Source organism: Rhea pennata, chromosome 13 (genome assembly GCF_028389875.1).
Source record: "Rhea pennata isolate bPtePen1 chromosome 13, bPtePen1.pri, whole genome shotgun sequence".
Classification (NCBI taxonomy): domain Eukaryota; kingdom Metazoa; phylum Chordata; class Aves; order Rheiformes; family Rheidae; genus Rhea; species Rhea pennata.
In genome coordinates, this window is record NC_084675.1 from 1875702 (window position 1) to 1902346 (window position 26645).

A 26645-nucleotide genomic window follows, 5' to 3' on the forward strand; every position below is an offset into this window, starting at 1 on the left:
CATTCAGTCATGTCTCGAGAGCAGCTTGCATGCACCTCAAGCTGGGCACAAGGGCAGGCAAAGCTTTTCAGCTCTCTTCTTACCAGGAACATCTTCTTGAGCGCCTCGGGCTTGGTATTCCTTGGAAACGACCTCCGACAAACGGAACATGGGTCGCCGAACAATGGAAACCTCGCCGTTCACGGAGCACTCGTAGTGCTTAAGCACATAGAATGTCCCCACTCCAAACACGTGGACACCCTGAGAACAGCAGAGGGAGAGAAGGAAGAAGCGTCAGTACCCTGGAGGCAAAAAAGCTGACCAAGGACTTGCCAGGGCGTGGGGCTACTGCTCTGTGCCCGGCCCAGCCCTCCCAGGCAAAGGGCAAGATGGGGCACTTGGGAAAGCTTTGCAGAGGCAGCACCTGCAGGCTCTTGCTCCTCTGCTCTGCCCCAAAATCTCTTGGGAAAAGCAAGAGCGGAGACAACAGGGCTTTCCGACGTGCAGTCGGCGGGGTTTCCAGCAGCGGGCACAATGCCGGAAGCAGGGACCAGGCTTGGGCCTTTACATGCTGCCACTGGAGAGGAGAAGGCACCCAAAGTGCAGGCCACTCTCGTCTGCTTTGCCTGGACTTTCACGGTTACCTCCGGCACCAGAGGAGCTGCTCTGCGGCACATTGGCCCAGGGCAGTGTCCTGCGAGGGTGCTGTTGCTCTCCTCAGGGGAGGGGAGCAAGGACACTCCATGGCACAGGCATGTCAGGACAAGGCAAACTGTCGGTGTTTCCTGAGCAGAGGACAGGACGCAAGACCCACCTCGTTCTGTGCCAAGTGCTCTAGAATGCATTCCGACACGCTGTCCCAAATGGTAACAATCTCTGGAAAGCAAGGCACAGAGGAGTCATGCTCCGTGTCAGCAAACTCACAGCCAGTCAGCAGCCTGCTCACCAGGGGTGAAAAGGGCAGAGGAGATGAAGCGTAGCACCACCCCAATCCACAACACACAAGGCACTCCGCAGGACAGATGGGAGTTGCAGAGCTGAGCTGCAAGGACACTGCACGGACACCTCCACCCGCTTCTAAGCAAGGCTGCTGTGCTTTCAGGTGTGCATGCCAAAAGGGGACCCACCCGCCAGGGAAAGGGGCACTAGATTCCCACAGCAGCCGGAGCACACCGCAGTGCCCACAGGAGGTGCTTCCCCCCATGGGGAACATTTTCACCCCCATTCCAGCCCTACACACACACATACGCATTCGTACACACACTTGGCAAGGCCACCTGAGCTGCTCGAGCCCTCTCCCCTAGCTGGGAGCTCCAGGCTCGCAGTCCCCACTGCGAGGCAATCCAGAACCCTTGGTGCCAGGGAGATGCGTGCCTGGCCCTGCGTGTGCCTGGAGATGCCCAGGAAGACAAGGGCAGAGGAAGGTTCTCAGGACACAGCAATCCCAGCTGCCAAACACATCCCCAAACACAAGCAGACTGGTTTGCTGTGGCAGCCGCTCGCTCTGTCCCTGTCCAGTCCTCCCCCCACCGAGGCCTTCCCATAGGCCTCGAGCATTTCCATAGCTGTTCTCAGAGCTGACAGCGAATATGGCATTCAGGAAGGGCCTCCTGCAAGCCTTACCATAACGGCTGAGATTGCTGAGTGTTGGAAGCACACCTGGCCACAGCTTGTCCATCTTGGTGCCCCCTCACACTCAGTGAAGGCCAGTGAAGCAGGAGGGTGAGTAGGAAAGGTTTCCTTTCAGTCACCTCCTGCTCCTTTGCACTTCCCGAGACAAGCTCCAGTGCCGTCATGCAGCCTCCCTTCGCTCTCTCCCTTGCACTGCAAAGCAGCTCGTGCAGAGAAGAGTGGTGGCAAGAGCAGCCCCAGCACCTGGGCTCGCCCAAGCCTCACAGGGAAGTGTGGGCAGGGGCTGGGGGCCCTGTGCTGGGAGGGCAGCTGTGGCTGTGATGCAGCATGTCCCACTGTGACCCCCAGCCCGTGTCACCAAGGGGCTGCAAGGCCTCTGGCCACCCCTACCACACGCCCTGCCCGGCTCTGCCCTTCTCGGCAAAGGGCAACTGCCTTGGGTGTTTTGGGGCGCTGCCTCCACCCTGTGCTGTGCTGCAGGGAGAGCCAAGGTGGGGAGGTCCGCTGCCTGAGGCTCACCACGGGCACTTCCAATGCGCTCACCTGTGCTTCTGATCTGATGCGTCCTTGGTGCCACTCTGCTCCCAGCAGCGCGGAGGGCTAGAGGAGCTCCCTGCAGGGGCTTCTTGCCCCAGCACCAAGGCCACGCACAGGCAGGAGCAGGGTTTGATGGCTCCTCCCTGGCACTGATGCGTACATAACAGAGATCTACACTTTCCTGGTCTCCTGTGCAGGACAGTGTGTTGCCCGTGCATATCAGGGAGATGCTGCAAGGTGTCCCTGTGTGCAGATGCAGTATCATTCAGTCAGAACCTAGCCTGGTTTGGGGTCTTTGAGGCTTCCTCTGAGGTTTTGCAGTGGGAGGAGATGGGGCTGTCCTGGGAGTCCTGCAGAGAACTCACCCAAGATGAGTTCCAGGTTGCCTTCACGGCCTTAGCAAGGATGCCTTCATGGCATCTTTGGTAGCCCTCATGGCAGTGAGGGCTGTAAGCACAATGTTGCCGGTCCAACGAGCAGCACTAAGGGAATAGGGGGTGCTTGTGCCAAGCCATGACCTCTGGGGAAAGGCCTTGGTGGCTGGGATAGGCAAGTTTTTGCCCTGTGCCCGTGCTGCCCCTCGCCCATGGCTGTCCTTCCCCAACAGGCATCGCTGCCTGCCCAGATGCCCGCTCCCCAGCAATGGCCTTTACTCCTCAGCACAGCACTCTGGGCTCTGTGCAGAGCTTTCTCCTGCAGCTGTGTCATGGGGCAGGGAGACGGACAGCCCGAGGATGCAAGGACCAGGCAGGTCTGCAGAGATCAAGGCTAGTCCTGAGGATGTGCAGTGCAAAGAGGAGGAGCAATCACGCCAGGGGTGCATGTCCTTACCTGCTGTCTCAAGCAGCCGTCCAGCTACAACCATTCCCCCTTCCACTAAAGACTTTGGAAACTTTTTCCCACAGAGTTACTTTGTGTCAGGTCGACCTCCAGCTCAGAGCCTGGGGCAGGCCAAGGCCTGGCAGGCAGACAGAGGTGCTGAGAAGCCTGCTCAGGCATTCCCAGTTACAGAGCAGCCAGGCTGGGAAGGGGCTTTGGCAGGTGTGTGCTCCAACCTGCTGCTGCAAGTGAGGCCGACCAGAGCAGGCTTCGCAGGGCTGGGTGCCATTGAGCTGTTGAGAGGCCCATTGAGAGGGGTTGAGGGGAAGGGAGAGGGTCAGAGCTGGGGCTGAGGCTGCTGGCGGGATGCTTGGCAGCACGGTGCTGACCCACTGATGCTGGGTCATTTGTGGTTTGCTGCAATTGCAGGAAACTTCCCCCCTGGAGGAGCTGGTCCCTACCTGCCTTCCCCTTGGTTGATCCAGCCCCCCAGCCAGCGCTCAGAGACCCTTGGTCCTGTCCCACGGGAGCCCCCTCCTCCCTCTTTCAGACCATGCAGCACCCAGCAACTCAGATACCAGCGCTGCATTGCTGGGGGTGGCAAGTGGCTCCAGGCACCTGTCCTGGCTACAGTCCTCTCTTCTGCAACCCCCAGAGCCCTCTGTCATGCCCCACACGGCCCCATCTCAGCCTTCACCATCCCAGGAAGATGCTCGGCATCTGCTAGAGAAGCTGGTTGTCTCCTACTTTCCCTGCGGTGCCAGCACTGGAGTTCAGAGAAGCTGTTTAGCAAAGCTGCAACCAGAGCACTCAGAGCTGATGCCTTGTGCTGCTTCTGTCGCGGCAGCTCAGGGAACGGTTCTGCAGCAGCCAGCTGTGCTGGGGCTTCCTCCCCTGGCCGGAGCAGGTTCCCTGTGGGATCTTAGCTCAAGGCAGCCCCTTGAGTGGTGGCCCACACTGTCATCCCCTGCCTGCACCTGACGCAGTGGAAGGATGAGGATGTTGACGACTAAGCCACGCAGGTCTCCAAGTCCAAGTGGTCCTGGTGTCTGCAAAGAGCAGGCCAGGGGACCGTAGTCTTTCAAGGTTTCTTGCTCCTGCCTGCCTGGGGGAAGCTCTCCCCAAAAACCAAAGGGGAGAAATGGTGATCTGTGGTGGGGGCACGAGTGGATTGCCCGTCCTGTGAATGTGCAGTGAAGAAGGCCAACCACACCCGGGGCTGTATTTGCAAGAGTGTAGGCAGCTGGGTGAAGAGAGTGATGGTTCCTCTCTCTAGCACTTGCGAGACCTCCCCTGGCACCCTGGCTCCAGTGTGGGGCTGCCACATGCAAGATAGGCTTTGATGTTCTGGAACAAATGCAGTGGAGGCTCCCAAGGAGGTCCAGGGCATGGGCCATAAGGTGTCCAAGGAGAGGTGGAGAGGACTGTGTTTGTTCAGCTGTAGAAGAGAAGGCTCAAGGTGCGATCTCCTTGGCGCCACCACTACCCAGCGGGAAGGGCTAGAGGCAACAGAGCCAGCTCTTCTCAGAGGCACCCTGTGACAGGATGCGCGGCAGAAGGCATAGAGTTGCAAACGGACCAGTCCCAGCTAGATATGAGGAGACATGTTTGCACCATGAGGGTGGTCCATGTTTGGAGCAGGGCCCCAGAGAGGCTGTGGGATTTGTAGCCTTGCAGTTAGTCAGCCCTCAAGCGCACACACCCTGGGCAGCCTGCTTTACCTGGCCCGGCTTGGAACAGGGCCTTGGAGCAGAACTCTCCAGGGGTCCCCTCCAACCCACACCACTCAGTGCTTCAGTGCGGTGCTCTGACTGGCGGAAACCCACCAGAGCATTGGCTTTTGTGGTCCCAGCTGTGAAAAAGGGCCATTCCCTGCCCTCCTTCACATTGCCATGAGCAATGTCAGCATGGGAGAGCAGAGCCATCAGGGAAGCGTGGTGAAGCCTGGCCAGGCTATAAGTGCAGGCTCCCTGCTTTGGGCCAGGCTTCTCCTGGGGCTTTCTGAGGGCACCCCAGACCAAGTGTGCTGCAGGATGCACAGGCCCTGTAGTTGCTGGCTTCGGCAGTGCTGCGAGTTGAGAGTGCCTGAGGGAGGTCAGAAGCAGCCTCAGATTTGTCCTCTGCTGCCGCTGCAGGCTTGGCAGCTGCATGAAAGACTGCTGGAGGCTGGGCCACTCTCAGCGGTGCTTGTGCTTGGGAAAGAGGAGAGCACAACTGCCTTCCTGCTCAGCACGGAGGAATAGGAGTATATTTGGTCTAGTTACAGTTAAGTGGAAGTTATACAGTAAGTGTGTAAGAAACAGGTTGATACTACAGTAAGCATGTAATTCAATAAGGAATCCATCATCACCTGGGATTGTGTGGGGAGAAGGAGCAGAATCTCAGAGGAAGACCTGTACCCCACTAGCACCCTTTTCCCAGTCCCATGGCATGGCATGGCCCCACTGCCACCCTTTGCCTGCACCTGCAGTGGCAGGAGGGCATGGATTCTGTCCCCAGGCCCACACTGCCTTTCTTCCCCTCCCTGAGGCCACAGCCTGGCTCACTGGCCCACCGGCTAGATCATTTGCTCATTTTATACTTCCAAGTTTCTTTTTTCTCATTTAATGGACAATTCATTTCAAGAAGAAATCCAGTGTGAAATTAAGAAGCCTCCAGAGCTACAAGCCCTGAAGACACCTGAGCCAAAGTAGATGGGTGCTGGCAGCCCTCCACTCTCTTCACCTACTTCTGCAGCAGGGATTAAATGTGGGAGCCTGTGCTTTGGTAGTGGCCCCTTCACGAGCTGGGCCTTGCAGGTCATCCCCTGGAGAGACCTGTGAGATGTCTTATGCTGCATACTCAGATTTCTTTTTTGAGGCAAGGGCAAGCTCTGCATTGCTGGCAGAAGAGGGCACTAAGATGAAGGAAGCAGCCTGCTTCTGGTGGCTGCTGAAAAGCAAAGGGATGAGGCTGAAACACTACTTCAAGCTGAAGTCCCCTTTGGTGCACCCAGGGGTCTCTATGGGTTCTAATGGTACTTGTGAGCTCTCCAGTCCACAGGTGCATAGAGGGTCAGGGCCATCCCACAGCCCTGAACGGTCTTGCCTCTGCCATGAAGGCACCGCCAGGATGCCATAGCAGCAATCCAGTGCCCCAGCATCTGGAATGCTGACAGCAGAGCTTTTGCTGCCTCCAGCTTCCCTTTTCTTGCCCTGAAAGAGGTGAAGGCAGGCTGTCTGCAGTGATGGGGTACTGCCTTGCCCAGTCCTCCTCCAGAGGGGCATTGCAGCCCCAAAACCATTTTGCAAACCCCACAGTCTCAGGCATGGGCTGAGGTGGGTTCTATGGTCCATGCTGAGGTGCAGACTGTGGGATCCACAAGCCTCCAAGGCCAGGGCACACCAGGACACAAGGGAACAACAAAGCTATATGGATCTGACCCTACAAGAGCCTTGGAAGAGCCATGTAAGGCATTGGGGTGGCACTGGCTTTAAGCAGGAATGAAGAGGAGGCTCTGCAGGTGCTGGACCCCAGCAAATTCTCCTTAGCATGAGCACCCAGATGTGCAGCAGCAGAGGCTGGGACAGATAGCTAGAAGAGCAGGCCTGGGAGGCCATCCCCAGCCCTGGGCACCTCTCAGGGACAGGGTAGAGGTGGGGATGACCCCAGGCAGAACCATACACCCTTAGGCAGCAGAGCCCATGGCCACCAGCCCCGGCTGCACCAGCCTGCCCATGCTGCCGGAGCCGACAGAGGCATCATCTCCCAGGCGGTTTGTATGTCTGAATTTTTTCTAAGCCCTTTGCACCTTTGAGCCCCTTTCTACAGACTCTGCATTGCCCTGGGCTCCTCCACCTTCCCTTTTCCACCTTCTGACAACCCCATGCACAGACCTTCCTGCTGAACAAGCTACCAGGCTCACTCTGCCTCCTGGAGAAAGGGTCAAATGCAAATGCTGTATTTGAGGGCATTTTTCTTAGGGAAAATTGAGCTAATTTTTTTTCCAGTCTACACTCCCTCTCCCTCTTAACCTTACGGGCCAAACTCTTATCTCTCTTTTAAGGCTTATAGGAGGCAAACATTCACTCTTTGTTTCCTGTAGCTAATTAATCCTCTTCCTAGTCCCATCAGAAGTGGTAGTAGCTCTTCGTAAATACAGCTGTGCTCATCTAAAAGCACTAAGAGGCCCAATGAAGCTCTTAGCCAGGAAGGGCTTCCTGCACTCAGCTGCTTCAGAGTAGCTGTGAGGAGCCAAGGTAGATACTTCTCCCATCTCACCTCCCTGCTCAGCCATAGCCCGACTTCAGTTACTGTAAGACTCTGCAAAGGCTTTGGAGGGCTGTTGGAAGAGCCCTTGTCCCATCTGCCCCTCAGCCTACAGCAGAGCTGGCTCTGTGCCACTGGCTGGCAGGTGGCAAGTCCACTGCTGTGGCTGGGAGAAGAAAGAAATTCATACTCCAGTGCTGTGTGAATTAAACTTTTATTTCATTGCTGCACTCTGTGGGTGGGTTCTAGCAGGGCATGGGCACCCGAGGAGCTGATACCTGGCTGACTGGCATGGGGCAGGTCTCTAGTAGGTCAGTGCCATCTCTCACCATCAAGGACTTGCCACAGTCCCTTTCCAGGAGGCTGAGTATAAATCTTTCCACCAGAAAGAGGGATAGCCTGAACTGGGGTTTCTGCTGTAGATCACGGAGCACGAGTACTCTTCTTTTTTTGAATTTTCTCAACTGTTTTCATGACCCAGGGCAGCTTCGGGTCCGCACAGATCTTGATCCCATTCTTAGTCTCAAACCTGTTTAAATTAAGCAGAAAGCTTGATGAGAACCAGCAGCTACAAGCCCACTCGTGAGCCCGCTGTCTTCCCTTCCTTGCATTCCATTTCCCTTCCCTTTGGCTCTGCAGGCTGCCCTGGGTATTTGGTGTCTTCATGAATAGCTCAACCCATGGCCCAAAGCCTCCATCCCTTTGGGAGCCACAGGAGACTTGTGTCAGACTTTCTCTGGCCCTGCAGAAGGGGCTGGACAGTAACATCTGCCCCGCTTATGCTACAGGATAGTTATCCAGCTTCAGTCACTCCAGAAGAGGCCACACAGATTTATCCTGGTCCCTCAGATGTAGCTACGTCCTTGTCACTAGATGGGATGGGCAAAAGCCCCTGTGGTGTCCCCAGAAACAGCACAGTAGCAGGGAAGTTATCAGGACTTACACTATTGCTGGAAAGAAACACTCCTTCGGGGTCTCAAAGGAATCCTTCAGATTAGCAAATCGGAGAGCATGTTTTATATAACTGAAGCAGCATTCTGTAGGTGCATAAGGGGCTGAAAAAGTAAGAGAGAGAGAGAGACCATGAACACTGTTTTTCAAAAGCAATCCTTAAATCATTTCCTAAAGCATGGCTGAAACACACAAGCCTTCAAATTTTGCAGCTTCTACTTTAAAGAGCCCATTGGGGTCTCCTCTCTGGAGCAAGAGAAGGAACCTCAATACCCAATGAGGCAGCAAGTCACCCCCAGTACCTGCCAGCCCTGCAACTAAGCTTTACCGAGGCCACCTGGTCCAGGGTATTGTCTCACTGCTTCCTTGCCCTCCAAGGACATTCTGCCCAACACCAACCGGAAGACCTCTAGGATTGCTCCTCCTGGCAGTGGCACCATCCCCACTCCCTGCTCAGGTTTCTTTCCTGACCTTCTTGATGAGACAAACCCAGAAGCAGACTTGGGTTCCCCAAGCCCCCAACCCATTGCAGGAGATGGTGAGAGCAGCCTGCTGGCAGCAAGCAAAGTACCTCACCTGCTGCACAGTGTGGGGAGAGGGTGAGGAGCAGCATGAGCATCAGAACTGTCCCCACGCTGAGCATGATGGCTGTGTAAGGGTTCTTCCTTGGCATGGTGATGCTCTGCCTCTCCTCAGGAGCTCGAATGTTAGCTCAGGCACAGAGGCACCACAATTTATCCTCTTTACCTCCTCCCCAGATTGTCCACTTTCCAGAGAATTTCTACCAAATTCAGTGAAAGCATTATGTGTTTATTGAGGCTGAGGGGGTTTCCGTGTCACATGTGGGATCTTTAGGGCTATAGACAGACATAATCCATAGAAAGACAGGACAAACAGACTTCAACCACTTCTGCATTCTTTGTAAACTGTCACCAGTCAGTGGGAAGCTGCAGAGTTCATGGGGGAAGTGAAATCTTCCTCCTCCAAGGAAGCATAAATTCAAGGGCTCCAGAAACCACAGAGAATCACATATGATTGAGGTTGGAAGGGACCTCTGGAGATCATCTAGTCCAACCCCCCTGCTCAAGCAGGATCACAAAGAGCACATTGCATAGGATGGATAGTGATAAGGGGAATGCCATCCTTTCAGCATGAACTCTTCAGCCTGAAGCAAAAATAAATGTGCCGGAGAGAGTGAATAATTGGCTCAATTGGATCACTTGTGAAATGCCAGTGGGGTAAAAATGCAGTAACCTCTTCCTTCTCCAACCTTTTGTGGCTGGAAAGATGGAGGATGCAAAGTACTGCCATAACATGCATAATTAGGAACTTAGGGATGAAACGAGAAAGGGGTGCAGCTGGGTGCTCCCTTGAAGAGGAAGATAATTAAGCCCTTTGGCTTCAGGACAGAGCAGGAGGCAGAATTCAGGCTGAAGGAAGTGGAAGGAAATGTTTGTGTTTAAGGTTTTGAGTGGTTTTCTATCATCTTCTTTCTCTCTGCAACCTTGTAGTCTCCCAGGACCTGTGGGGACCTGCACAAAGGAGTTGCAGATCAGGGTCAACCTCTCTGTGTTAATCTGAGGATTGTTTCTCCCCTCTTTGCTTGACTTCCACTTTCTAACCCAGTCACTCAGTCCCACCAGATCCTTCTGCATGTCTTTGCCAGTCCCTCACGTTCCCTGCCCTGACGCTCATACCTTCACCATTCCCTCTATTTTTCAAACCGTAAGTAAATGCATGGAGAAGCAGAGTGCCTGGGTGGATCATCCCCAGGGTGTCATGATTCTCCCTCATCCACTGTGAGCCCTTACCCTTTACTCCCCTCTTCATCCTGCATGGACAACTAAGGGTTCACAGTGAGCTCTCCTCAAAATTTTAACCCCCTTATCCATCCTTTTCTCCTTTGGTGCTGGGTTTGAGCAGGAGGTTATGTTCCCAGGCACAGGGATGGTATGCCCAGTGCAGGGGCCACTGAGCCCCTAACAGCAGGTGTCTGCACCATAGCTGGTGTAAATCAGGAGAGCTCGCTTCCTTAGGGACACTGCACTGTTTGCACAGGAGTGCAAGATGATGCCAGGAGTGCAAAACGTGGTGTGGTAGCTGGGGGAGAACGGCTCACTCTGGGGCTGCATTACTCCTTTTTCCACTGGCACTCATGGAGCATAACTCTGAAAGCAAATCCCCTGACTTACTTTTTTGCTTTTGCCCCTGCAAACTGCCTCTCAAAGAATTTCAATGAGATTCAACAGGATATCTAATGCAGTGTGTTCCCCAGATGCTTCCCATTTAGCTCACTGGGAAGCAACAAGCTGTTTGAGGAAGCACAAATGCACTACTTCTTCCTTCTTTGGAAGAAGATTGCCACAATCTGCAGGGACAGCGGTCACAGGCTGACCAGGGGAGGCAAGAGTTATTCAGCTTATACTGAATAACCACAAGCAGAGGTCAGAACTGCCTGCCCTACCTGAGAGCTCTCCTACAGACTGGCAGAGGCAGTGTAACATGGGAGCACACTACCAAAGTTCACAGAAAGAGGTACCAATAGCTCCTGAGTCATCAAGATCAAATGGATGAATATGCAACTCTTTCAGTACAGAACCTTTGTGTCTACATTTTAGTGTCCCAGGCCAGAAACAGTAGATTGGAGGACGACCTGTCCTGCTGCAGCCAGCTAACTCAGATCAGGGCTAACTCATCCTCATGATCCCCAGAGCAAGTATCTGGGGAATGCAGCCATCAGTGTAAGGGTGTGTATCCTCTTCACCCATCCTCAAAAACCTTGCCACAGCCAGGGGCACCACATAGTTGTTTGTGCCATTAATAGGATCATCACGGATGATGAACCTTTGCAGTAGCTGTACAGTGCAGTAGCCCGTGCAGAGAGAGAAGACACTAGCCAAAGGTGTTTAGTCTATCCTAGCTTACAGGGATCCCCAGCTGGCCCCAGTTTTGGAGTGACTCTATCTGCTCTTTATTATCTGCTCTATCTGCTTCTTTATTAACAAACTCTACATATTTGCCAAAAGGGTGGGAACAGCCAAAGCAACATTTTATCAGAACATAAATGAATATCATGAATCCTTTAAAACCCAGCAACCCCAGAAGTATTAAGTAGGATAGGATAAAAAAACAAAGCATTTCTAAACAAGCCCCATAACACCTAAAGGAAGTACCTTTCCTCATGCTTGCAGTTTAGCTCAGCAATTCAATGTCTCCCTAGGCTGCAATAAATTCCTTGTGCCTTCCTATCAATTCCTGAAATCATCTCTCCTTCCTCCCAGAGCCCTGTGTGTGCTCCCTTGTGTTCTCAGCCACCTTCCCACCTCTGCAGTGCATGGCCCCTCCTTGCAGCCTTGCATGGCTCTCCACCAAATCTGGGCCATGGTTTCTTGGGCTGGAGCAGTTGCCCAACCCACAGAGACCATCCCAGCACATGCAGCTGCTGGAGCAAAGCCCCCAGGCAACCTTTAGAGACCACAACACAAAGTGAGCTACAGCCAAAGTAATTACACCAAGCTGGGGACGTAAGCCATATCACAGTTTCTGATACCTCTGGCTCTGGCCACATTTTTTGTCTTGCCTGTGATTTGCGGAGGACTGAGGCAGCAGAGTGCAGGCACCATACTACTGTTATCCCCATGATGTGCCCCCAAGCCAGGGGAAGGCAGGCTCCCCTGCAGCCGGGACACTCACAGTCACAGCCTAGGGGAGCACAGAGCCTTCCTTAATCACATTTGGGGGTAAAAAACACATGTCCAAGGGCCAGACCCTGAGCCACACAGAAGCTGGGAAGCATTTGGGGATCTCACAGGCCTTACCTTGCTGGAAGCTCATTGCTCATTGCCCCCAGATCTGAGGCCTCAGTCCAGGACAATTGCTATAGAGGGCTGCTTTTGGTGCACAGCTGGGGCAGTAGGGCTATGGCATCTACATAGTGCCAGAAGATGAACCCACCGAGTCTCCCAGCTAACTACTTTCTGCAGGACTGCTAGCTGGAAGCATGGGTCAGAGCAGAGCCCAGTGACCCAGCAAAGGAAGGGCACAGGAGCTATGCAAGAGAGGACTGTGAGCGTAGGGGCACTAAGTGGCCAGCTTAATGAGGTGAAAGGATTTTGAGAAACAGATAAAATGCTAGTGCAGTCCCACGTCTGTGGATTGTGTTTGGTTTTTTTTATTATTATTATTATTGGGACAGATCTGTCTCAGGCTCTTCTTCCTCTTCAGCAGATTTTCAAGACATCCCTACTGCAGCTAAACAATGCATAGCTCCCTGGAGGCCTCTTGTTTGTATTTTTTATTTTAGGAAAAGGAAAGGCTGATGTGTAATCATTAACTGAGCGATGTTGGAAAGCCCCAGTCCTGGCTCAGGTTCCCCTTTCCTTTGAAAGAGCACTGAAGAATTTTCTTGTTTACACTGAAAAAAAAAAATCTTGATTCTGCAAAATGAGGAGGAAGGCAGCTTGGGGACATCTCAGGTGCAATGTTTGCCAGCACCTGTGCCAGTATGGAGAAGGAGGAGCCAGGAAGAACAAAAGAACAAGTCATGTACTTAGAAATTTGGAAATTGTAATATGAAACATTCTATTTTTCTTCTCTTAAAAACCCAGTTTTCTGAGTGTAAAACTCTTCTACACTGTTTAGAGTGCTCGCTTTATGGTCTCCTCTGCTATGACTGACTCCGAATGTGTTCACAAAACAAACACAATACTCTTATTCCTTCCTGGAGCCAGAGCTCACGCTGGGACTTTGGGCATGTGTATGCCAGCTCCTGCAGGCTGGAAATACACTGTCAAAAGAAGAAAACACAGAGTCTTGTCCTAAGTATGTTTCCTCCAACTGGACACTGGGGACCACCAAATACTCGAAGCTGGCAATCTACCAAACCACATTGTCTGAGATAAGTTATGTCCAGAGTCAGGAGACACAAAGGCAGAGCTACAGGAAGGAAGCATGCAGGAGCCCTTCCACAGGAGGTTATTAGTACCAACTCACTAGGCTAGCTTGCCCATCAGCTCTGAGAATAAAGCAGCTCTTCCCTATACCCTGAGATACAAAAACTCAGGGAGGTCAAGCAGGGAACTCTAGCAAAAAACACTAAGCCAAGGGCAGATGCACCTAGACTGGAAACTGCAAGCAGCCACTCTGCTAGGGAAAGAAAACAAACAAAAAAATCAACCAAACAAACAAAAAAAGGAAGTGTGATGCCAGTTATTTCAAATTATGGCACATAGGTGGAAGAGAATGACAGAACTCAGGGAAGGATTTTTATCCTTCTTAATCCGTACAGGATATACCAAGTCACATAGCAAGGAATTCGGGACATGAAGATGATCTAGCAGAGGAGAAAGGAGGATAAGGCATCCTTGTCTTGCTGCTGACTTCTCACTTGTGGGTCATGCCAACTCTTTCCAGCTTTACCAATATTAAAAAAGCCCACTATGTAAGCAGTGAGCCTCCCAGGCTAATGCAGGAAAACCGTGCTTAGAGAAGGAGGCTGGCAAGCCTCTTTTCAGTACAGATCTTCCAGATCTGCAGATGGCAGAAGAAAATACAGCTGGGACCTGTTCTGAAACAGACTTTTTTCCTCATTTTCTCCAACGAGGTTGATCAACTGCACTGAGGTTAAGTGAAGGATGGATCTAGGGTGTTATGCGAAGACTGGCAAAGCATTACTGCTCCCAAAGGAGAATCTCTGTGGGGAAGGCTTTTGTCTGATCTCAATCCTGATCTTTCTTAGTTCATCTAGAGCTAGATAATGTATTACACAAAGCCGTGGAAACCTGCTGTAAGTTAGCTTTTAAAGCAAAGCTGGAATGAAAGCTTTGTCAGCAAAGTGAGGGATGGACTATGGAAACAATTTCAGATGAAACTGGGAAATTTTAATGATTTAATTCTGGATAAAATCAGTCCCAATAACTCCAAAAAGGTAGTAAACAAATTATGAACTTACTTGTCCCTTAGTTTTTCATTTTCTCTTGAAGTATGATGAATTTTTGGCCTAAAGGAAAAATAATTGTCACTAGCATGCAATGAGAAAAATACATTACTTCAAGGTTCCTGGATATTGTAATAATAATAATAATAATAATAATAAAGTATTTGTGCTGAATTTACTCTAATCTGGAAAGCTGGTATCACTTTCTTCCTTGAAGGATTCCTTTCACTTCTTAATTAATTCTGGAGAAAGATTTGCTTTGTGGCCTTGTAACATATCTGGCAGAACTCAAGGGTGCTTCAGAAATGACCCTTTGTCGCATCACCCAAGACCTGAAGGCTGTCACTGAGAGAATCTGACCATGGTGAGTCTCAAGAACATCTGTATCTTACGGAAATTTAGCTACAGAAACAGCCCTTGCAGTGGAGTGAGTAGGGACACCTTCCTCATGAAAGCAAAGATGAAGTAAACAAGAAGCATGGGAGATCTGCCTGGGAAGAACCACACAACAAAACTGCAGCTGCGATATAGGAGAGGCAAAAAAACCTACACTTCCTTACTATATTATTGGCAGGGGCCTTTTCTGCCTTGACTTTGGCGTTTTCTTGTAAGGTCAGCATAAACCCTTAACTGAGGGCATCAGTGTGCTCAAAGTGCCCATGTTCTTCAGAAAAAAAGGGAAATTAGCTCCTGTGGTTGCAGCTGCTGGGTAGTGGTATGATAGGGTTGCAAGACATAACTCAGTAAGAGCATTCAGCATCCAGGCTAACAGCTCTCAGTAAACACAGAAAGGGAACCCCAGGAGAGAGTGATGCATGAAGAAGAGATGAAATACCTTTTGGTAACCCAGCACATGCCTCAAAAGCCTTATCCAGAGATGAGCTGATAGGAATATGGTGTAAGAACACCCTACATTCTGCTAAACCAATGTCAGGAAAGGGGTGGTAAGTTAGTTTGATCATAGACTACCCTAAGCATGTACCAGCTTACATCTGAGGCTGCCCATAGACCTCCAGGAGGAACAAGAGAAGGTGCAAATTTGTGCATCCTGTGCATAAGATATTTCTTGCCCAGTCAGATGAGAGAAAGGAGAGAGCAGCACGAAAGCCGGCAAGGGAAAGCATGCTGTGTGCATGCGCTCAACTGTCTGATGGGACCTGAGTATTCAAATACTCCCTTGGTGCTTTGGAAACAGTTCCCAAAGCCCCCAGCCCAGTGCCAGCTGCTTACACTGGCTTTCCATATTGGACATGATTCATTCTCACTGGGGTTAGGGGCTGACTTGTTTATAAAGCCTTCTCCTTCCTTGCATGTCCCTGACAGGACAGAGAGGAGAAAACAGTGCGCTTCTCTTTCCACAATACCTCTTCTCAAAATGGCCTTTCTGACCTGGTGATTTATTCTCAGGAAGTTATTTCTGACCTCACCATCTCCTCCTGTAACCTTCCCTGGGCTGTGCCAGGAGCATGGCGCATGTGCAGAGCAAAGTGGCTGTGCAGCACAGCAGCACAGTTCTCGGGCATGGTTGGGGCAAGGACTCCTGGGCTGGAGAAGAGACATGCATCACTGACACCCTTATTATTTCTAACTTCAGGTGCCTCCTCAGCTTGAGCCTGGATTTGTCTAGAAGCATGTCATCATGAGAAGAGCTGGAGTCAAAGCCCATAGCTGCTAAGAGTTCAGTCCTGCAGTATCTGTCCTCAGAGTGCCTCACTTCTGCATGCATCTGGAGGGGAAGGCAGAAAGCCTTAACCCTGGCAAGACGTGTCTGCCAGCAACGCTGGCAGCTGGCCCAGCTCTGGGACTGACTTGCTTATACTGCTTCACTTTCCCACTTCGCCGTACCATTAGAAATAAACATGTAAGAGTAGTCCGGGGCCTGACTGGAAATGAAAAAAGTCCTTACAGAACTGAGTTAGAGTAAAACTGCTTCCCACGGGATGTTATCCAGTTGTCAGTTTGCCTTAACAGGATCGGAAATGCTACTCTGTGAGAAAAGATTCCTGGCAAGCCTAAAGCCCATAAACAGTAAAGAGATGGAGCAACAGCCCAGCCACAGCAGTGCTGCTGGCTTTACCATCTCTCAGAAGTGCTGGAAGTCCCCCTCGCATCACTTAATCACGTGCCCTTCTCCGTACATCTGTAGGCACTAGACCCGATTATCCAGCCCTAGTCTGAATCCTCTGAAGACAGCAGTTTTTTAACATAAGAATTTTATTAACTTTTAATCCAAAAAGAAATACAGAAAATACATAATCACATTCATATACACTCAATACACAAATGTGTCAGAGCTTTTAACATTCACTGCTCTCTAGGACAATTAAAGCTTAAATCCTGTGAACCTGTAATATTTACTGCCTCCATGTTTCTGAGCCTAACACCAAGGGTGTTACCCACAAGCAGTGAATAGCTACATTCACCTTGTGCCTTTCTACACTGTCCATCACACAGCATAAAGCAAGGAGAAACAGTGGTCCCTTCAGTGCTCCAGCTGTGATGGGTAGGGAAGAAATTGCCTCAATTAAAAAAAAAAAAAAAGGAAAAAAGAAAAGAAAAAGAAAAGAAAAAGAAATAAAAAGAAAAAAGCTGGGACCATTTCATGACTCCAGCAGCTGCTCAAACCCTTCTCTGGGGCAGAGACTGGAAAGGCCCCACAGGGAAATCTGGCTGCCCTCCTGAGTGTACCTGGAGACCCTGCACCCTGCCCCGACCAGCGCGGCTGCAGCCAGCAGCAGTGTAGGGACAGCTGAGCATTAGGAGGGGATATGGCTTTTGTGTTTCTCCTGGGCAGCAGCTGCCCTGTGTAGACTCACTAATAGCCATAGAAATGCATCAGTATGGCAAGCATGAGGACAGATCAAGGCTGGAGAAGTACCCCCCCACACACAGCGAGTTCCAGCATGACAGCTGGAAGATCATGGCCAGGCAGGCTGGCCTGTGGAACTGAAACCTTTGTCCTTTTTAATGCCATGGTGGGACTCAAAGAGATCAGGTCCTCAGTTGTACACCTCTATCTCCCCAGCACGGACGAGACCTTTGTTCACAACTGGTTTGGAGGGAAGGAAAACAATGGTCCACTCCATTTGCAACAGTGTCTGGATAGACTGTAGTTTTACCTATACTGTTGTGACTGTGATTTGTACCCACTGTGACCCACAGCTTGGAAAGTTAGCAACAGTAACAGTACAGCGTGACAGCTCTTAAGGATAAAGAGAGTTGTGTCCTACCTACCCATATCCCAAGGAAAACCTCGAGCGCAATCCTGCTTTTGTGGACATACTCAAACCATCCAAGACAAGTAAAAAAATCAATAAAGCAGAGTATTTTTTAGCATAGTATAGTTCTAGACTCCACAACACTCCACTCACAAGAACATGACATTGCATGCATTTACATCACTACAAAACTTCACTACAAAAATAACATTTCTCATATTTTATATAAAATTAATGCTATAGTTCAGTGCTCCACAAACTGCAAGGCCACAAACTCCAGCTGGTAGAGTTCCTCTGTGCACAAGTGGGATGAGTGGGGAAGCAGCACTGTCAGCTGCTGCAATCCTTTGGGTAAATCAACTCCATTTACTGCTACAGGGCTGGGACTGCACAGGGAGACTTCCACACAAGGGTAGATTTCACTCGAGATTCCTGATTACAATTAATTTGATCGTATTCTGTACCTCTTCGAAGAGGTGAACCAGAGATAAATCTTTGGTTCCCTCTTCCAAGTCAAAAAAGAACTGCAGGGATAAGGGGTTGAATGATATCAGAAAACAATTGCCAGTGCAGTGCCATTTCATACAATCAGTAAGGTTGGAAGGGACATCTGGAGATCATCTAGTCCAACCTCCCTGCTCAAGCAGGGTCACTTAGAGCATGTTAGACAGGGTTGCATCCAGGCAGGCCTTGAATACCTCCAGAGAAGGAGACTCCGCAACCTCTCTGGGCAACCTGTTCCACTGCTCTGTCACTCCCACAGTGAAGAAATTCCCCCTCACCTTCAGGCAGAACTTCCTGTGGTTCAATTTCTGCCCATTGCCTCTTGTCCTGTCACACAGGACAACTGAAAAGAGTTTGTCCTTGTCCCCTTGACACCCTCCCTCCAGGTACTTGTACACATTGATAAGATCCCCCATCAGTTCTTCTCTTGCCCAGGCTAAACAGGCCCAGCTCTCATAGCCGTTCCTCATAGGGCAGATGCTTCAGCCCTCTGATCATTTCCACCCTGAGAACTGCATGGATGGCTGAAGGTGATATCTGATAGACTTAATGGGCCAACCTTTCTCTAACTGTACTTTACAGCTGGCTCATTATCTTTGCCTCAAGCATCTTGCTTATTATATGCTTTTTCTTTCTTGTTCTGCATGCATATTTATACTTCAGGATATGGTCAACTGAGGTTAATCACCATAGGATTAGACCCTCGATACATGTAAATGCATCATACCTGAAGACCTTTACATGCTCAAGCAAAATTCATAGTGTGATAAGCAGGACTAAATGTTAAATAAGGGCCTTCAGGAACTGGCCACAGATAAAAGATAAGGCTTACACCTAGCAATGTCTAGATGTGTGAAAATTAGAAACAAATTGGGTTTTAAAAAATCATTGTTACTGTTATGATGCTTAAATAGCCCAGTGATCAATGCTATATAAAAAAGTTAAATGAGACCAAAGTATAGGACCATGAACAGGCTTCTTATACCTTCTTCTGGATCAGCAAAAGTACTGTTTTCCAGAGACAGAATGTGGGACTGAAAGGAAGATAAGTCTGCTATAGTGGAATAATTCCTGCATTACTAAATCCAGAATTGCATTTATCTACTCCAGAAATGTATTTCCTGGCTCTTGTGCTTGCTAAACACAGTAAAAAACCCTCCAGTGTTATCACAAGAATAGCAAAGTTATTGGGACCCTCTGATGTTTTCTCTTCAGGTTTTTCTCATTTGCAACAGTTCATCTTCCACACAGTGCTATTCAGCTCATCCTCATTATCCTGCCCTAGTGGTGGACACAACTGACCTCTGCTGGAAGACTTTTATGGCAGGTAGACAGATTTGCCAAGACTCAAGTCTCAGGCTAAATCTATAAATGTAACTGCCCCTAGGTGTTTGAAAGAATAGTGGCCTGATTTTGAGAAGATAAACTGTGGATTCTCAGCATCTCTAAAAGAGAAACCTCTAGCATTGATCTTGAATTCCCTATAGATGTAGGCAAATTCGATTCAGTTTTAGTCACCTTTGCCTGAAAAGCTGGACAGTACCTCTCAGAGCTCCAGTAAGAGCTAATGGGTTATTTAGTCAATTCTAGAGAACCAGCACACCATTGACTGTCAACATCAGTCTTGGTCTGACAGAGCAATGACCCAAAGTGCAAAAAACAAAGCAGCAAAGAGTTTTTTAAGTGCAAAAATATGTGTTTTGGTGTTAAGATTGCTCAATGTTCTGCCTGAGCCCAATAGTGTGAGTGAGTGGGTGGTTTCTCAGCTGGATCCTGATGATGAAACACATAAAAAATCCCAGTACCAATTCAGAAACTCACTTTGGCCTGTCACCCAGCAAAAAGCATCCAAGCAGTTCTAGAACAGTAATGTTCTAATGTTTGTACATTACTGTGCCAGAAAAAAAGGCACGTAATTTATTCCCAAAATACTAGCATTGGTTAATGACAATTTAGATATATTTTTGCATATTCTGCTCTGCAAAAAAATACATTTTCTTTGGTATTTGTACTCCTTAGCTTATTTTGTACTGGTCATCGGATCAGTATAAACTTAGCTTTCCTGTAGCAACACAACAGATATATGACAAAAACGTCCATACCATAAAGCATTCAGATTACTTCCACTGGATAGACATTGGCTTGATGTCCTTCCTGCTGGTTGAGCAAACCCTGTACCATTTCCATCGGCATTGCTTTTTTTTTTATTCCCATTTTTTTATATAGCCAGACAGTAGCAGCACTGCAAGCAATCAGACCACCTACCAGACAAACTGGGATGACAAAGTGCATTTGGGATCTTGATAAGAAGCTGGGAAAAGGTGGATCATTTGGGCTTTTTGTAGTCAACTGTGCTCTGGCTTGGCTTGAGAATGTTTGACTGGTAAACGCTGATGTATCTGGAAGGTCTTCCTTTCCTAAAGGTGATGAATGTTCAGATATTCTAGTATCAAAAGCATCTGTCCAGGAACCCAAAAAAATTGTGGTGTGGACAGAATAACCTTCACCTATGACAGTTGTGGGGTTTAAAGTAGAAATTGAAGTAGCATCTGGTGGAACAGATGCAAAAGGTGTTGAAGGGATTGTGGTAATCTCAGTACTGCCTAGGATGGAGGGAAGATCTGAATTAAGACTCTTAGAAGCAATGTCTGATGTGTTGGCTCTTGCACTTGTAAGGCCTAGGGATTCATCTGTGGAACCTACTGAATGGTCTGATGCTTTGGTAGTGGACACAGAGTCTGAATTCAAGCTAGGAGAAGTCATATCTGGAACAACAGATGTAACATTTGCATTATCTCCTACAGGTTCTTCTGTAGATCCTACAGAGTTCTCCAAGCCATGCACAAGAGCCATGGAATATGCAATAGACTGGTTGGGGACTGTGCCGGTTGCATAAGCTGTTGAATGTGAAATAGCTTTTGTGGAATCTCTGTTTGCCTCTGAACTCTTTTCAGAGTGGGCAGCAATTTCCCATATCACAGGGGATGGTCCTGTAGAGAACTGCGTGATGGACGGCATGGCTGGTGTGGGTGTGCTGGACATCTCTGTCCTGAGAATAGGAGTATTTATACCCTCCAGAATTGTCATGCCAGCCCCTTGAAAAGTACTGGTTGGAGCAGCAGCTTGAGGTGAAGCTGTTACTGTAAGACCAACATGTCTGTGAAAAATGCCAGGATTTTCTGGCACTGCTGCTGAAGTGTCAGCATGTGGAAGCGGGGATGTTGCTGAGGCCTTTCTCTGGTTCAATTTCCATATGATCTTCTTCACCCAGTTCTCTCCTGGATCTGCACAAATCTCCAAGGATTTCTGAGTAATAAATCTGAAATGAAAATAAAAAGAGAATACTTACTAGATACAGAAAACTCTGTCTTAGTCCAGCAGTGTGACATAGAAAGCATCCAGAGATGCTGGAAAATGCTGACTCTCTCAAGCCTCTACCATATTAACACTGTCTGGTTTGGATGGATTATTTATGTCAGGAAGGCAAATGCCCCAGATCTAATTCAATCATCAGCAGTTGAACATGACTCATAGGTGAATAGCTTCCTCTGAGCAGGCTTTCGCTTTTGAAAGCATTGTCCAAATGTTCAGGCGTGTTTGCTTTCAACACTACAAAACAAGAAGCTTGACAGGCAACAATTGCACAGGTGCAAAAACACATGAAAACAAAACCCTTATGTTTTGCTGAGAGGGAGAGACTTCCCAAGGACAGTCCAATAGGCTTAATTTGGAGCAACCTCCTGAGCTGAAATAAAATAGTCTTGATGACATCTCACTCTTAGGGTAAGTTAAAGATGACAATTATTTAGGGGCATTTTTTTTTTTGTCCAGAAAAGTAACTGGGTCTGAATCTGTTTCCACTGAAAATACCTACTTTCACAGTAATGTATGAACTCTTACTCCCTGTGTGCTTGCAGTTCCCCATTCCACCATATGTACCTTCATCAGTTCTTTTTCTCATGTATTTATCACTCGTGACAATGACTGTCTTGCTGTACGTGTGGACAGAAACAAGTGTAGTTTGGGCCCTGACCTCACTTGGATACCACAGGTTTTTAAACAAGGGGAAAAAAATAATAGTAATAAAAAAACCACCTTCCAAATAAATACCAGTGTTTACTCTGTTTCCAGAATGCTCCTTGCTTTCAAACAAGGGCACTGGCTGACAAGGTTTCTACTTAATCAGTTGCGAAGTGAGTATTGCAAGGAAACTGGACACAAGATGGTACTTACATGATGCCTTGTTTGGTGCATTGTGGTTCAGTTCTGCGATAGCTTTTTATTCGCTTCTCAGGTATGCTGAATGTAAAACGGCCACACTCCTTTGAACACTTCAGAGGTGCTTTAGGTTGCCCTGAAATAAAATTTTAAACATATTAAACACCAGTTTAGCATTAGACACAATAAAAATTGGCACTGATTCTTTTTCATCATTCTCTGTTTAGCAGTCCAAAGCTTACCTTTGAAGACTCCAGCCTGCTAAAATGAGCAATCTTTATGAAAATAAATCCAATCAAAGTTTTCAAGAATGATTACTGGAATCATCCAAACAGGTCAGATGATACCCCTAAAAAAACAGGTCAGAAAACCCCTAAAAAACACTATGAAATCTGATAGGGTCTTGGGACACAGCTGCAATTTGCCTTATAGGATATACAGGAATTGCTTAGGTACCTGCAGGGCCTTTCATCTTTGGATCAGTAGTTCCCCTAGAAATACCATCCCTTCCCACATCTTAACTGTGAGACAGGAGGACTAGTCTCAGCACAGTTCCCAGAAGACAGATTTCTTAATTCACAAAAGACCTACTACAACTGTCAACAACTATCAGTAGCTGTACAACTGTCTGTTGGTGCAGACAGAGCAGATCAGAGGATAGGATGCTTGTCCTGTCTTTGTCCCCACCAGCTATATTTCTTCCTCAGGTAGGTTTTCCTCCTCAAGCAAACATCCTAACTCTCTGTTCAGCCTGGTTGTTATATAGTTTCTGAATGCCACTTGGGCTCAGAGAAAAGGCACAAAGAAAGGATATTTTCACAGAATCGCAGAATGGTTGAGGTTGGAAGGGACCACTGGAGATCATCTAGTCCAACCCCCCTGCCTAAGTACAGTCACCTAAAGCACATTGCACAGGATCACATCCAGGAAGAATGTGATCATCTTTTGGCGAATGATACATTGCTTCCATAGTTTCTATCTAAGTAGGGCATCTCAGCAGCATAGCTTCAAAGCCACAGCACAATTTCTCATCAAACTTATGTTTTCCACTCCACTAGAAAATATGATTTTCGTTTTGAAAAGTGTAAAAATAAAATCCCATTTGATTCAGCTAAAGCATACAGCCAGTCCCCCCCCCCTCCTTGGGGAGAATTCATTCCACCCGTTTATTATTCCTGCCTCAAAGAATAAACATTTGCCAAGTGAGTAGAGACTACATAACACAGCCTGTCAATTTTTTCTCTGTGGTCCAGGGCCCAAAACTTAGAAACGTAAGTCCTAACTTCTCCAAAATCCCCTGTGAAGAAATGAGCTGGAAGTCACTTTAAATCGCGTAGTCTCTACAAAATACTTTCTCAGATTCCCAGACGAATTTGGTGAAGTTCAGTTGGGAATGATCCAGCCATTAAGTGTAAGAATGACCATCACTCCAGGAACATCCTCAGAGCTTGGGGGATCTATCCAGTGTCTTCTGATCCATTTACTGAGGAAATTCATGGTTGCGAAGAAAACCCATCAAACTCTCCTGTGGCCCTTCTACAGATGAACATTTCCAGCTCCACATTTCTGTAATGCTAAACCCAAACCCTTCATTTAGACTGTAATGTTTTATGTGGCACTTTTGGGTCAAGAACATCTGCTCCCCAAGCACTCAGGAATGACCAGCTTCCCAAACAACTTTCGTTAGCTATGGCACATATTGCTGGTGTCTTCCACTTTCAGGAACAATGTTCATCAAATGATGCACTGCAATAAGAGAGGCAGGGAGCTGTATGGCAGGGAGCACACAGGGACTGCTCAGAGGAAAGCATTACTACCCTACCTCTCTACTCCAGGGCATAGACACTTAGCTCTGCAAGTCCACAGAATCACTATGTCCCAAATACATCACAGCACTATTTAACATCCTTGAAGTCTTCATTGGAAAGCACAGAAGAGAATTTACCGAGCCTCTATGCCTAGGGAGAGGGCAGACTACCCCCAGCATCCTAAAACCTTGCAATAGGCAGGATTTGTCAGGAAATGGCCTACAACCACCACCCACAGAGAAAAGCCAGAGTCCCAAAGGCCTTTCCACTCTGACCAAAGGAAAGAAGGCTGGAGATAGATTTTACCTTGAGCATGAAGAAAGAAATTCAGGATATTTAAAATCACGCAACTAAGGCCCTTAGCTGAAAGAGTGAATACTTTATTTATCCCAAATTTTATTGCTTAGAGCAGTCTTTCAATAGGCATGGAGGGAATATATCCCAAATGTGTCGCTCATGGCTCCTGTTAGCCAGGAGAGGACCAGCTACTGAGCTTCTTCTCAAACATCTTTCCTTTGAGAAATCTCAGTTCAAAGCAAGGCTAATAATCAATAACTGATTTTCCAATTGTTGTTTTCATAAAGAAATTGTTTGGAATTAGCTGAACTGATGATGGTTTTTCCCCAGAGCAGAGCAGCTTAGAAAGCATCTTCCAAGAGTTGTAGAGCCACAGCTACTAGAAAGTTTCATGAGTTTAAGGAACATACACAGTCACAGGGAGCACAGTTCCAGCCCTGAAGTCCTCTGTCTTCCCAGAGCATGCAGCCCCACGTCTCAAAGGTGTATCCAAACCTTTCCCAAGGGGATCCCAAGGAAAGCCAGGGTCTGGGAGTTTTCTCACCTCCACTCCTCAGAAGACACACTGGGAGCCTTCAGTACCTGCTTCTCAGGATGGTTCCTCAAGAGACCCTGAGCAGGGAGAGCCACCACATCTCCAGGTAATATCCCTGTTTCTGCAGAGTCCACTTGACTCCATACACCAGGAGAAGGATGCTTGGCCACATGCAGGCAGAGACAGGTAGTGCTGAAGCAGATAGTATGTTGCCAGGGAAGGATAAACCAGTCAGTGCCCCACTGTCCGCATTACTCAGGCAAACCCTAGAGAACCTACCCAGCCACACCGTGGAGGAGGAAGGGATGCACAGATACAGTGACAAAGGTGTGAGGAGAGGAATCTCCATCCCCAGTTATCCTTGCTGTCCTCATTCCTCCCATTTGGTGGCAGCAGGGGAACAAGCACAGATGTTAAGGGCTCTCTGTCTCTTTACTTTCCCATAGCAAAGAATACACCATCGCCTTGTCTGAGGTGAAATCCAGTTTTGTCTGCACTGCTGAGAAGCCTGCTGCTGGCTTAGCATTCAGCCCTGCTTAATTGCTGCTCTTGTGGGGCAATTACTGATCTACATGAGAGACACCTTAAAGTGAGATCAGCCTAGGGAGAAATGCACCCACCTCTTCTCTAGTTTTCACTCAGCACACTACTCCAGGGCATGCAAGAATCTTTATCCAGAGCCTGGGAGAGTGTCTCCCACCTGTACATACACAGGCTTTAGCAGGAGAGCACAAGCAGTGACCGCAGCTGCAGGCAACACGCCACACACCAACATCTAGGGCACAGGCATCCTGAGTCTGGGTGCCTGCGTGGACAGACACCCATCCTTTGGCAGGCTGTCTGCCCCCTTGCCTTGTTCCGGGGTGAACTTTGTGTTATGTTTCTTTTCTAATACTGACCATTACTGTCTCTCCAACAATCCTTCCACCCGCCCTCAGTGCAAACAGGTAATAAGCCATCACAGGAGTTGCACAGACTACTTTGCTGCAACGAATATTGTTGTAGCATCCCCCCTCCACTTTCCAAAAGTGCCTGTTCCTGCCAAAAGATTTCCCACAGTCAGGGAAAGGACACGGTCTCTATCTGCCTTTAAGGTGACTCAGCATCAGACTTCCCCACCATGCACACTTCACCAGCTCTTTTTCACCACTCTCCTAGGGAGCCCAGAGGTTTTCAAGTGGAGTCTTGTCTTACCTTCAGTCAGGGTCCCCAGATACAAGACCCACAGCACAAACAGGACCTGCAGAGAAACAATCTTCATGTTCCTGTGACCTGCAGTAGGAAGGATACACGGAGAAGGCTTAGAGGCGGTATTTTTGCTGCTGATTGCCTTCAGTATCCTCTGGAGAAATACAGCTGCTGCAGCTCATTCCAAGAATATAAAATTTCAATAGGAGTTTCCACTGCTATTTATCTCACAGTGACGACAGGAGGCGGAGGGAAAAAATAGGACAGGGAGGGAATATTATTTGTATTCAGGAGCTAGACAACTCCTAGAATTCCCCAGCAAAATTACATAAGTTTTTCACAGCACATGTGAAGCACCTCCAAACTCATTGACAAATAAGTCTGGAAGGGAACTTCTGAAGTCAGCCACTCCATCTTCCTATCTCACTGGCATGTCTTTCACCCAGACAGCCTGCGCTAAGGCATCATTTTCCTTAGATTTATAAAGCTATCCCCTAACTGCAACCCTCAGCTCCTTGACACCCAGTAAGCCTCTGATTTACCCTGGACACAAAAGCAGCTATTCCCCTCTTTTTCGGAAGCCATAGTAAGCAGAAGCATCAGGCAGCATTTGCTCATCAGCATCGCAAGTTCATTGATTAGGCAGCTGAATTCACACCACTCTGCCTGTTAGGAGATGAGAGCACCACCAGAGCCAAACAAAGCTGTGAGCTGAGAGACTCAGTGGCCTCCTCAAGCAGCAACTGCAGAGATAAGGCTGTAAGGATAGTGGTATG

The 26645-nt window shown here is 48.6% G+C and overlaps 2 protein-coding genes across 3 annotated transcripts; both read right to left on the bottom strand.

Annotated features, from left to right (window-relative positions):
* Positions 1-7422: 7422 nt before the first annotated feature.
* On the bottom strand, positions 7423-12155 carry LOC134146391 (C-C motif chemokine 3-like). Of its 2 annotated transcripts, none has more exons than XM_062586802.1 (3): positions 11985-12155; positions 8159-8270; positions 7423-7744 (listed from the first exon to the last, which is right to left on the bottom strand). In XM_062586802.1, exons 1-3 carry the CDS (start codon positions 11998-12000, stop codon positions 7639-7641), a joined length of 234 nt encoding a protein of 77 aa, XP_062442786.1. In that variant the 5' UTR covers positions 12001-12155; the 3' UTR covers positions 7423-7638. The 2 variants fall into 2 exon arrangements, with proteins under 2 accessions (XP_062442786.1, XP_062442785.1); XM_062586801.1 differs by lacking the exon at positions 11985-12155 and adding an exon at positions 8743-8810.
* A 7540-nt stretch (positions 12156-19695) lies between these two features.
* Positions 19696-26043, bottom strand: CX3CL1 (C-X3-C motif chemokine ligand 1). Its single transcript, XM_062586778.1, has 3 exons — positions 25876-26043; positions 22057-22177; positions 19696-21142 (listed from the first exon to the last, which is right to left on the bottom strand). The coding sequence occupies exons 1-3, from the start codon at positions 25940-25942 to the stop codon at positions 19936-19938; spliced, it is 1395 nt and encodes a 464-aa protein (XP_062442762.1). The 5' UTR covers positions 25943-26043; the 3' UTR covers positions 19696-19935.
* Positions 26044-26645: the final 602 nt, after the last annotated feature.

Bases quoted from the DNA above. Each gene is read 5' to 3' on its own strand.
- LOC134146391 (XM_062586801.1), bottom strand. From the start codon at position 8,809: ATGCTCAGCGTGGGGACAGTTCTGATGCTCATGCTGCTCCTCACCCTC. The intron at 8,271-8,742 runs GTGAGGTACTTT...TTACTTTTTCAG, and splicing joins CTCCCCACACTGTGCAGCAG to CCCCTTATGCACCTACAGAA. The intron at 7,745-8,158 runs GTAAGTCCTGAT...TAATTTAAACAG, and splicing joins TGTTTCTTTCCAGCAATAGT to GTTTGAGACTAAGAATGGGA.
- CX3CL1 (XM_062586778.1), bottom strand. From the start codon at position 25,942: ATGAAGATTGTTTCTCTGCAGGTCCTGTTTGTGCTGTGGGTCTTGTAT. The intron at 22,178-25,875 runs GTAAGACAAGAC...ATTTTATTTCAG, and splicing joins TCTGGGGACCCTGACTGAAG to GGCAACCTAAAGCACCTCTG. The intron at 21,143-22,056 runs GTAAGTACCATC...TTTTCATTTCAG, and splicing joins TGCACCAAACAAGGCATCAT to ATTTATTACTCAGAAATCCT.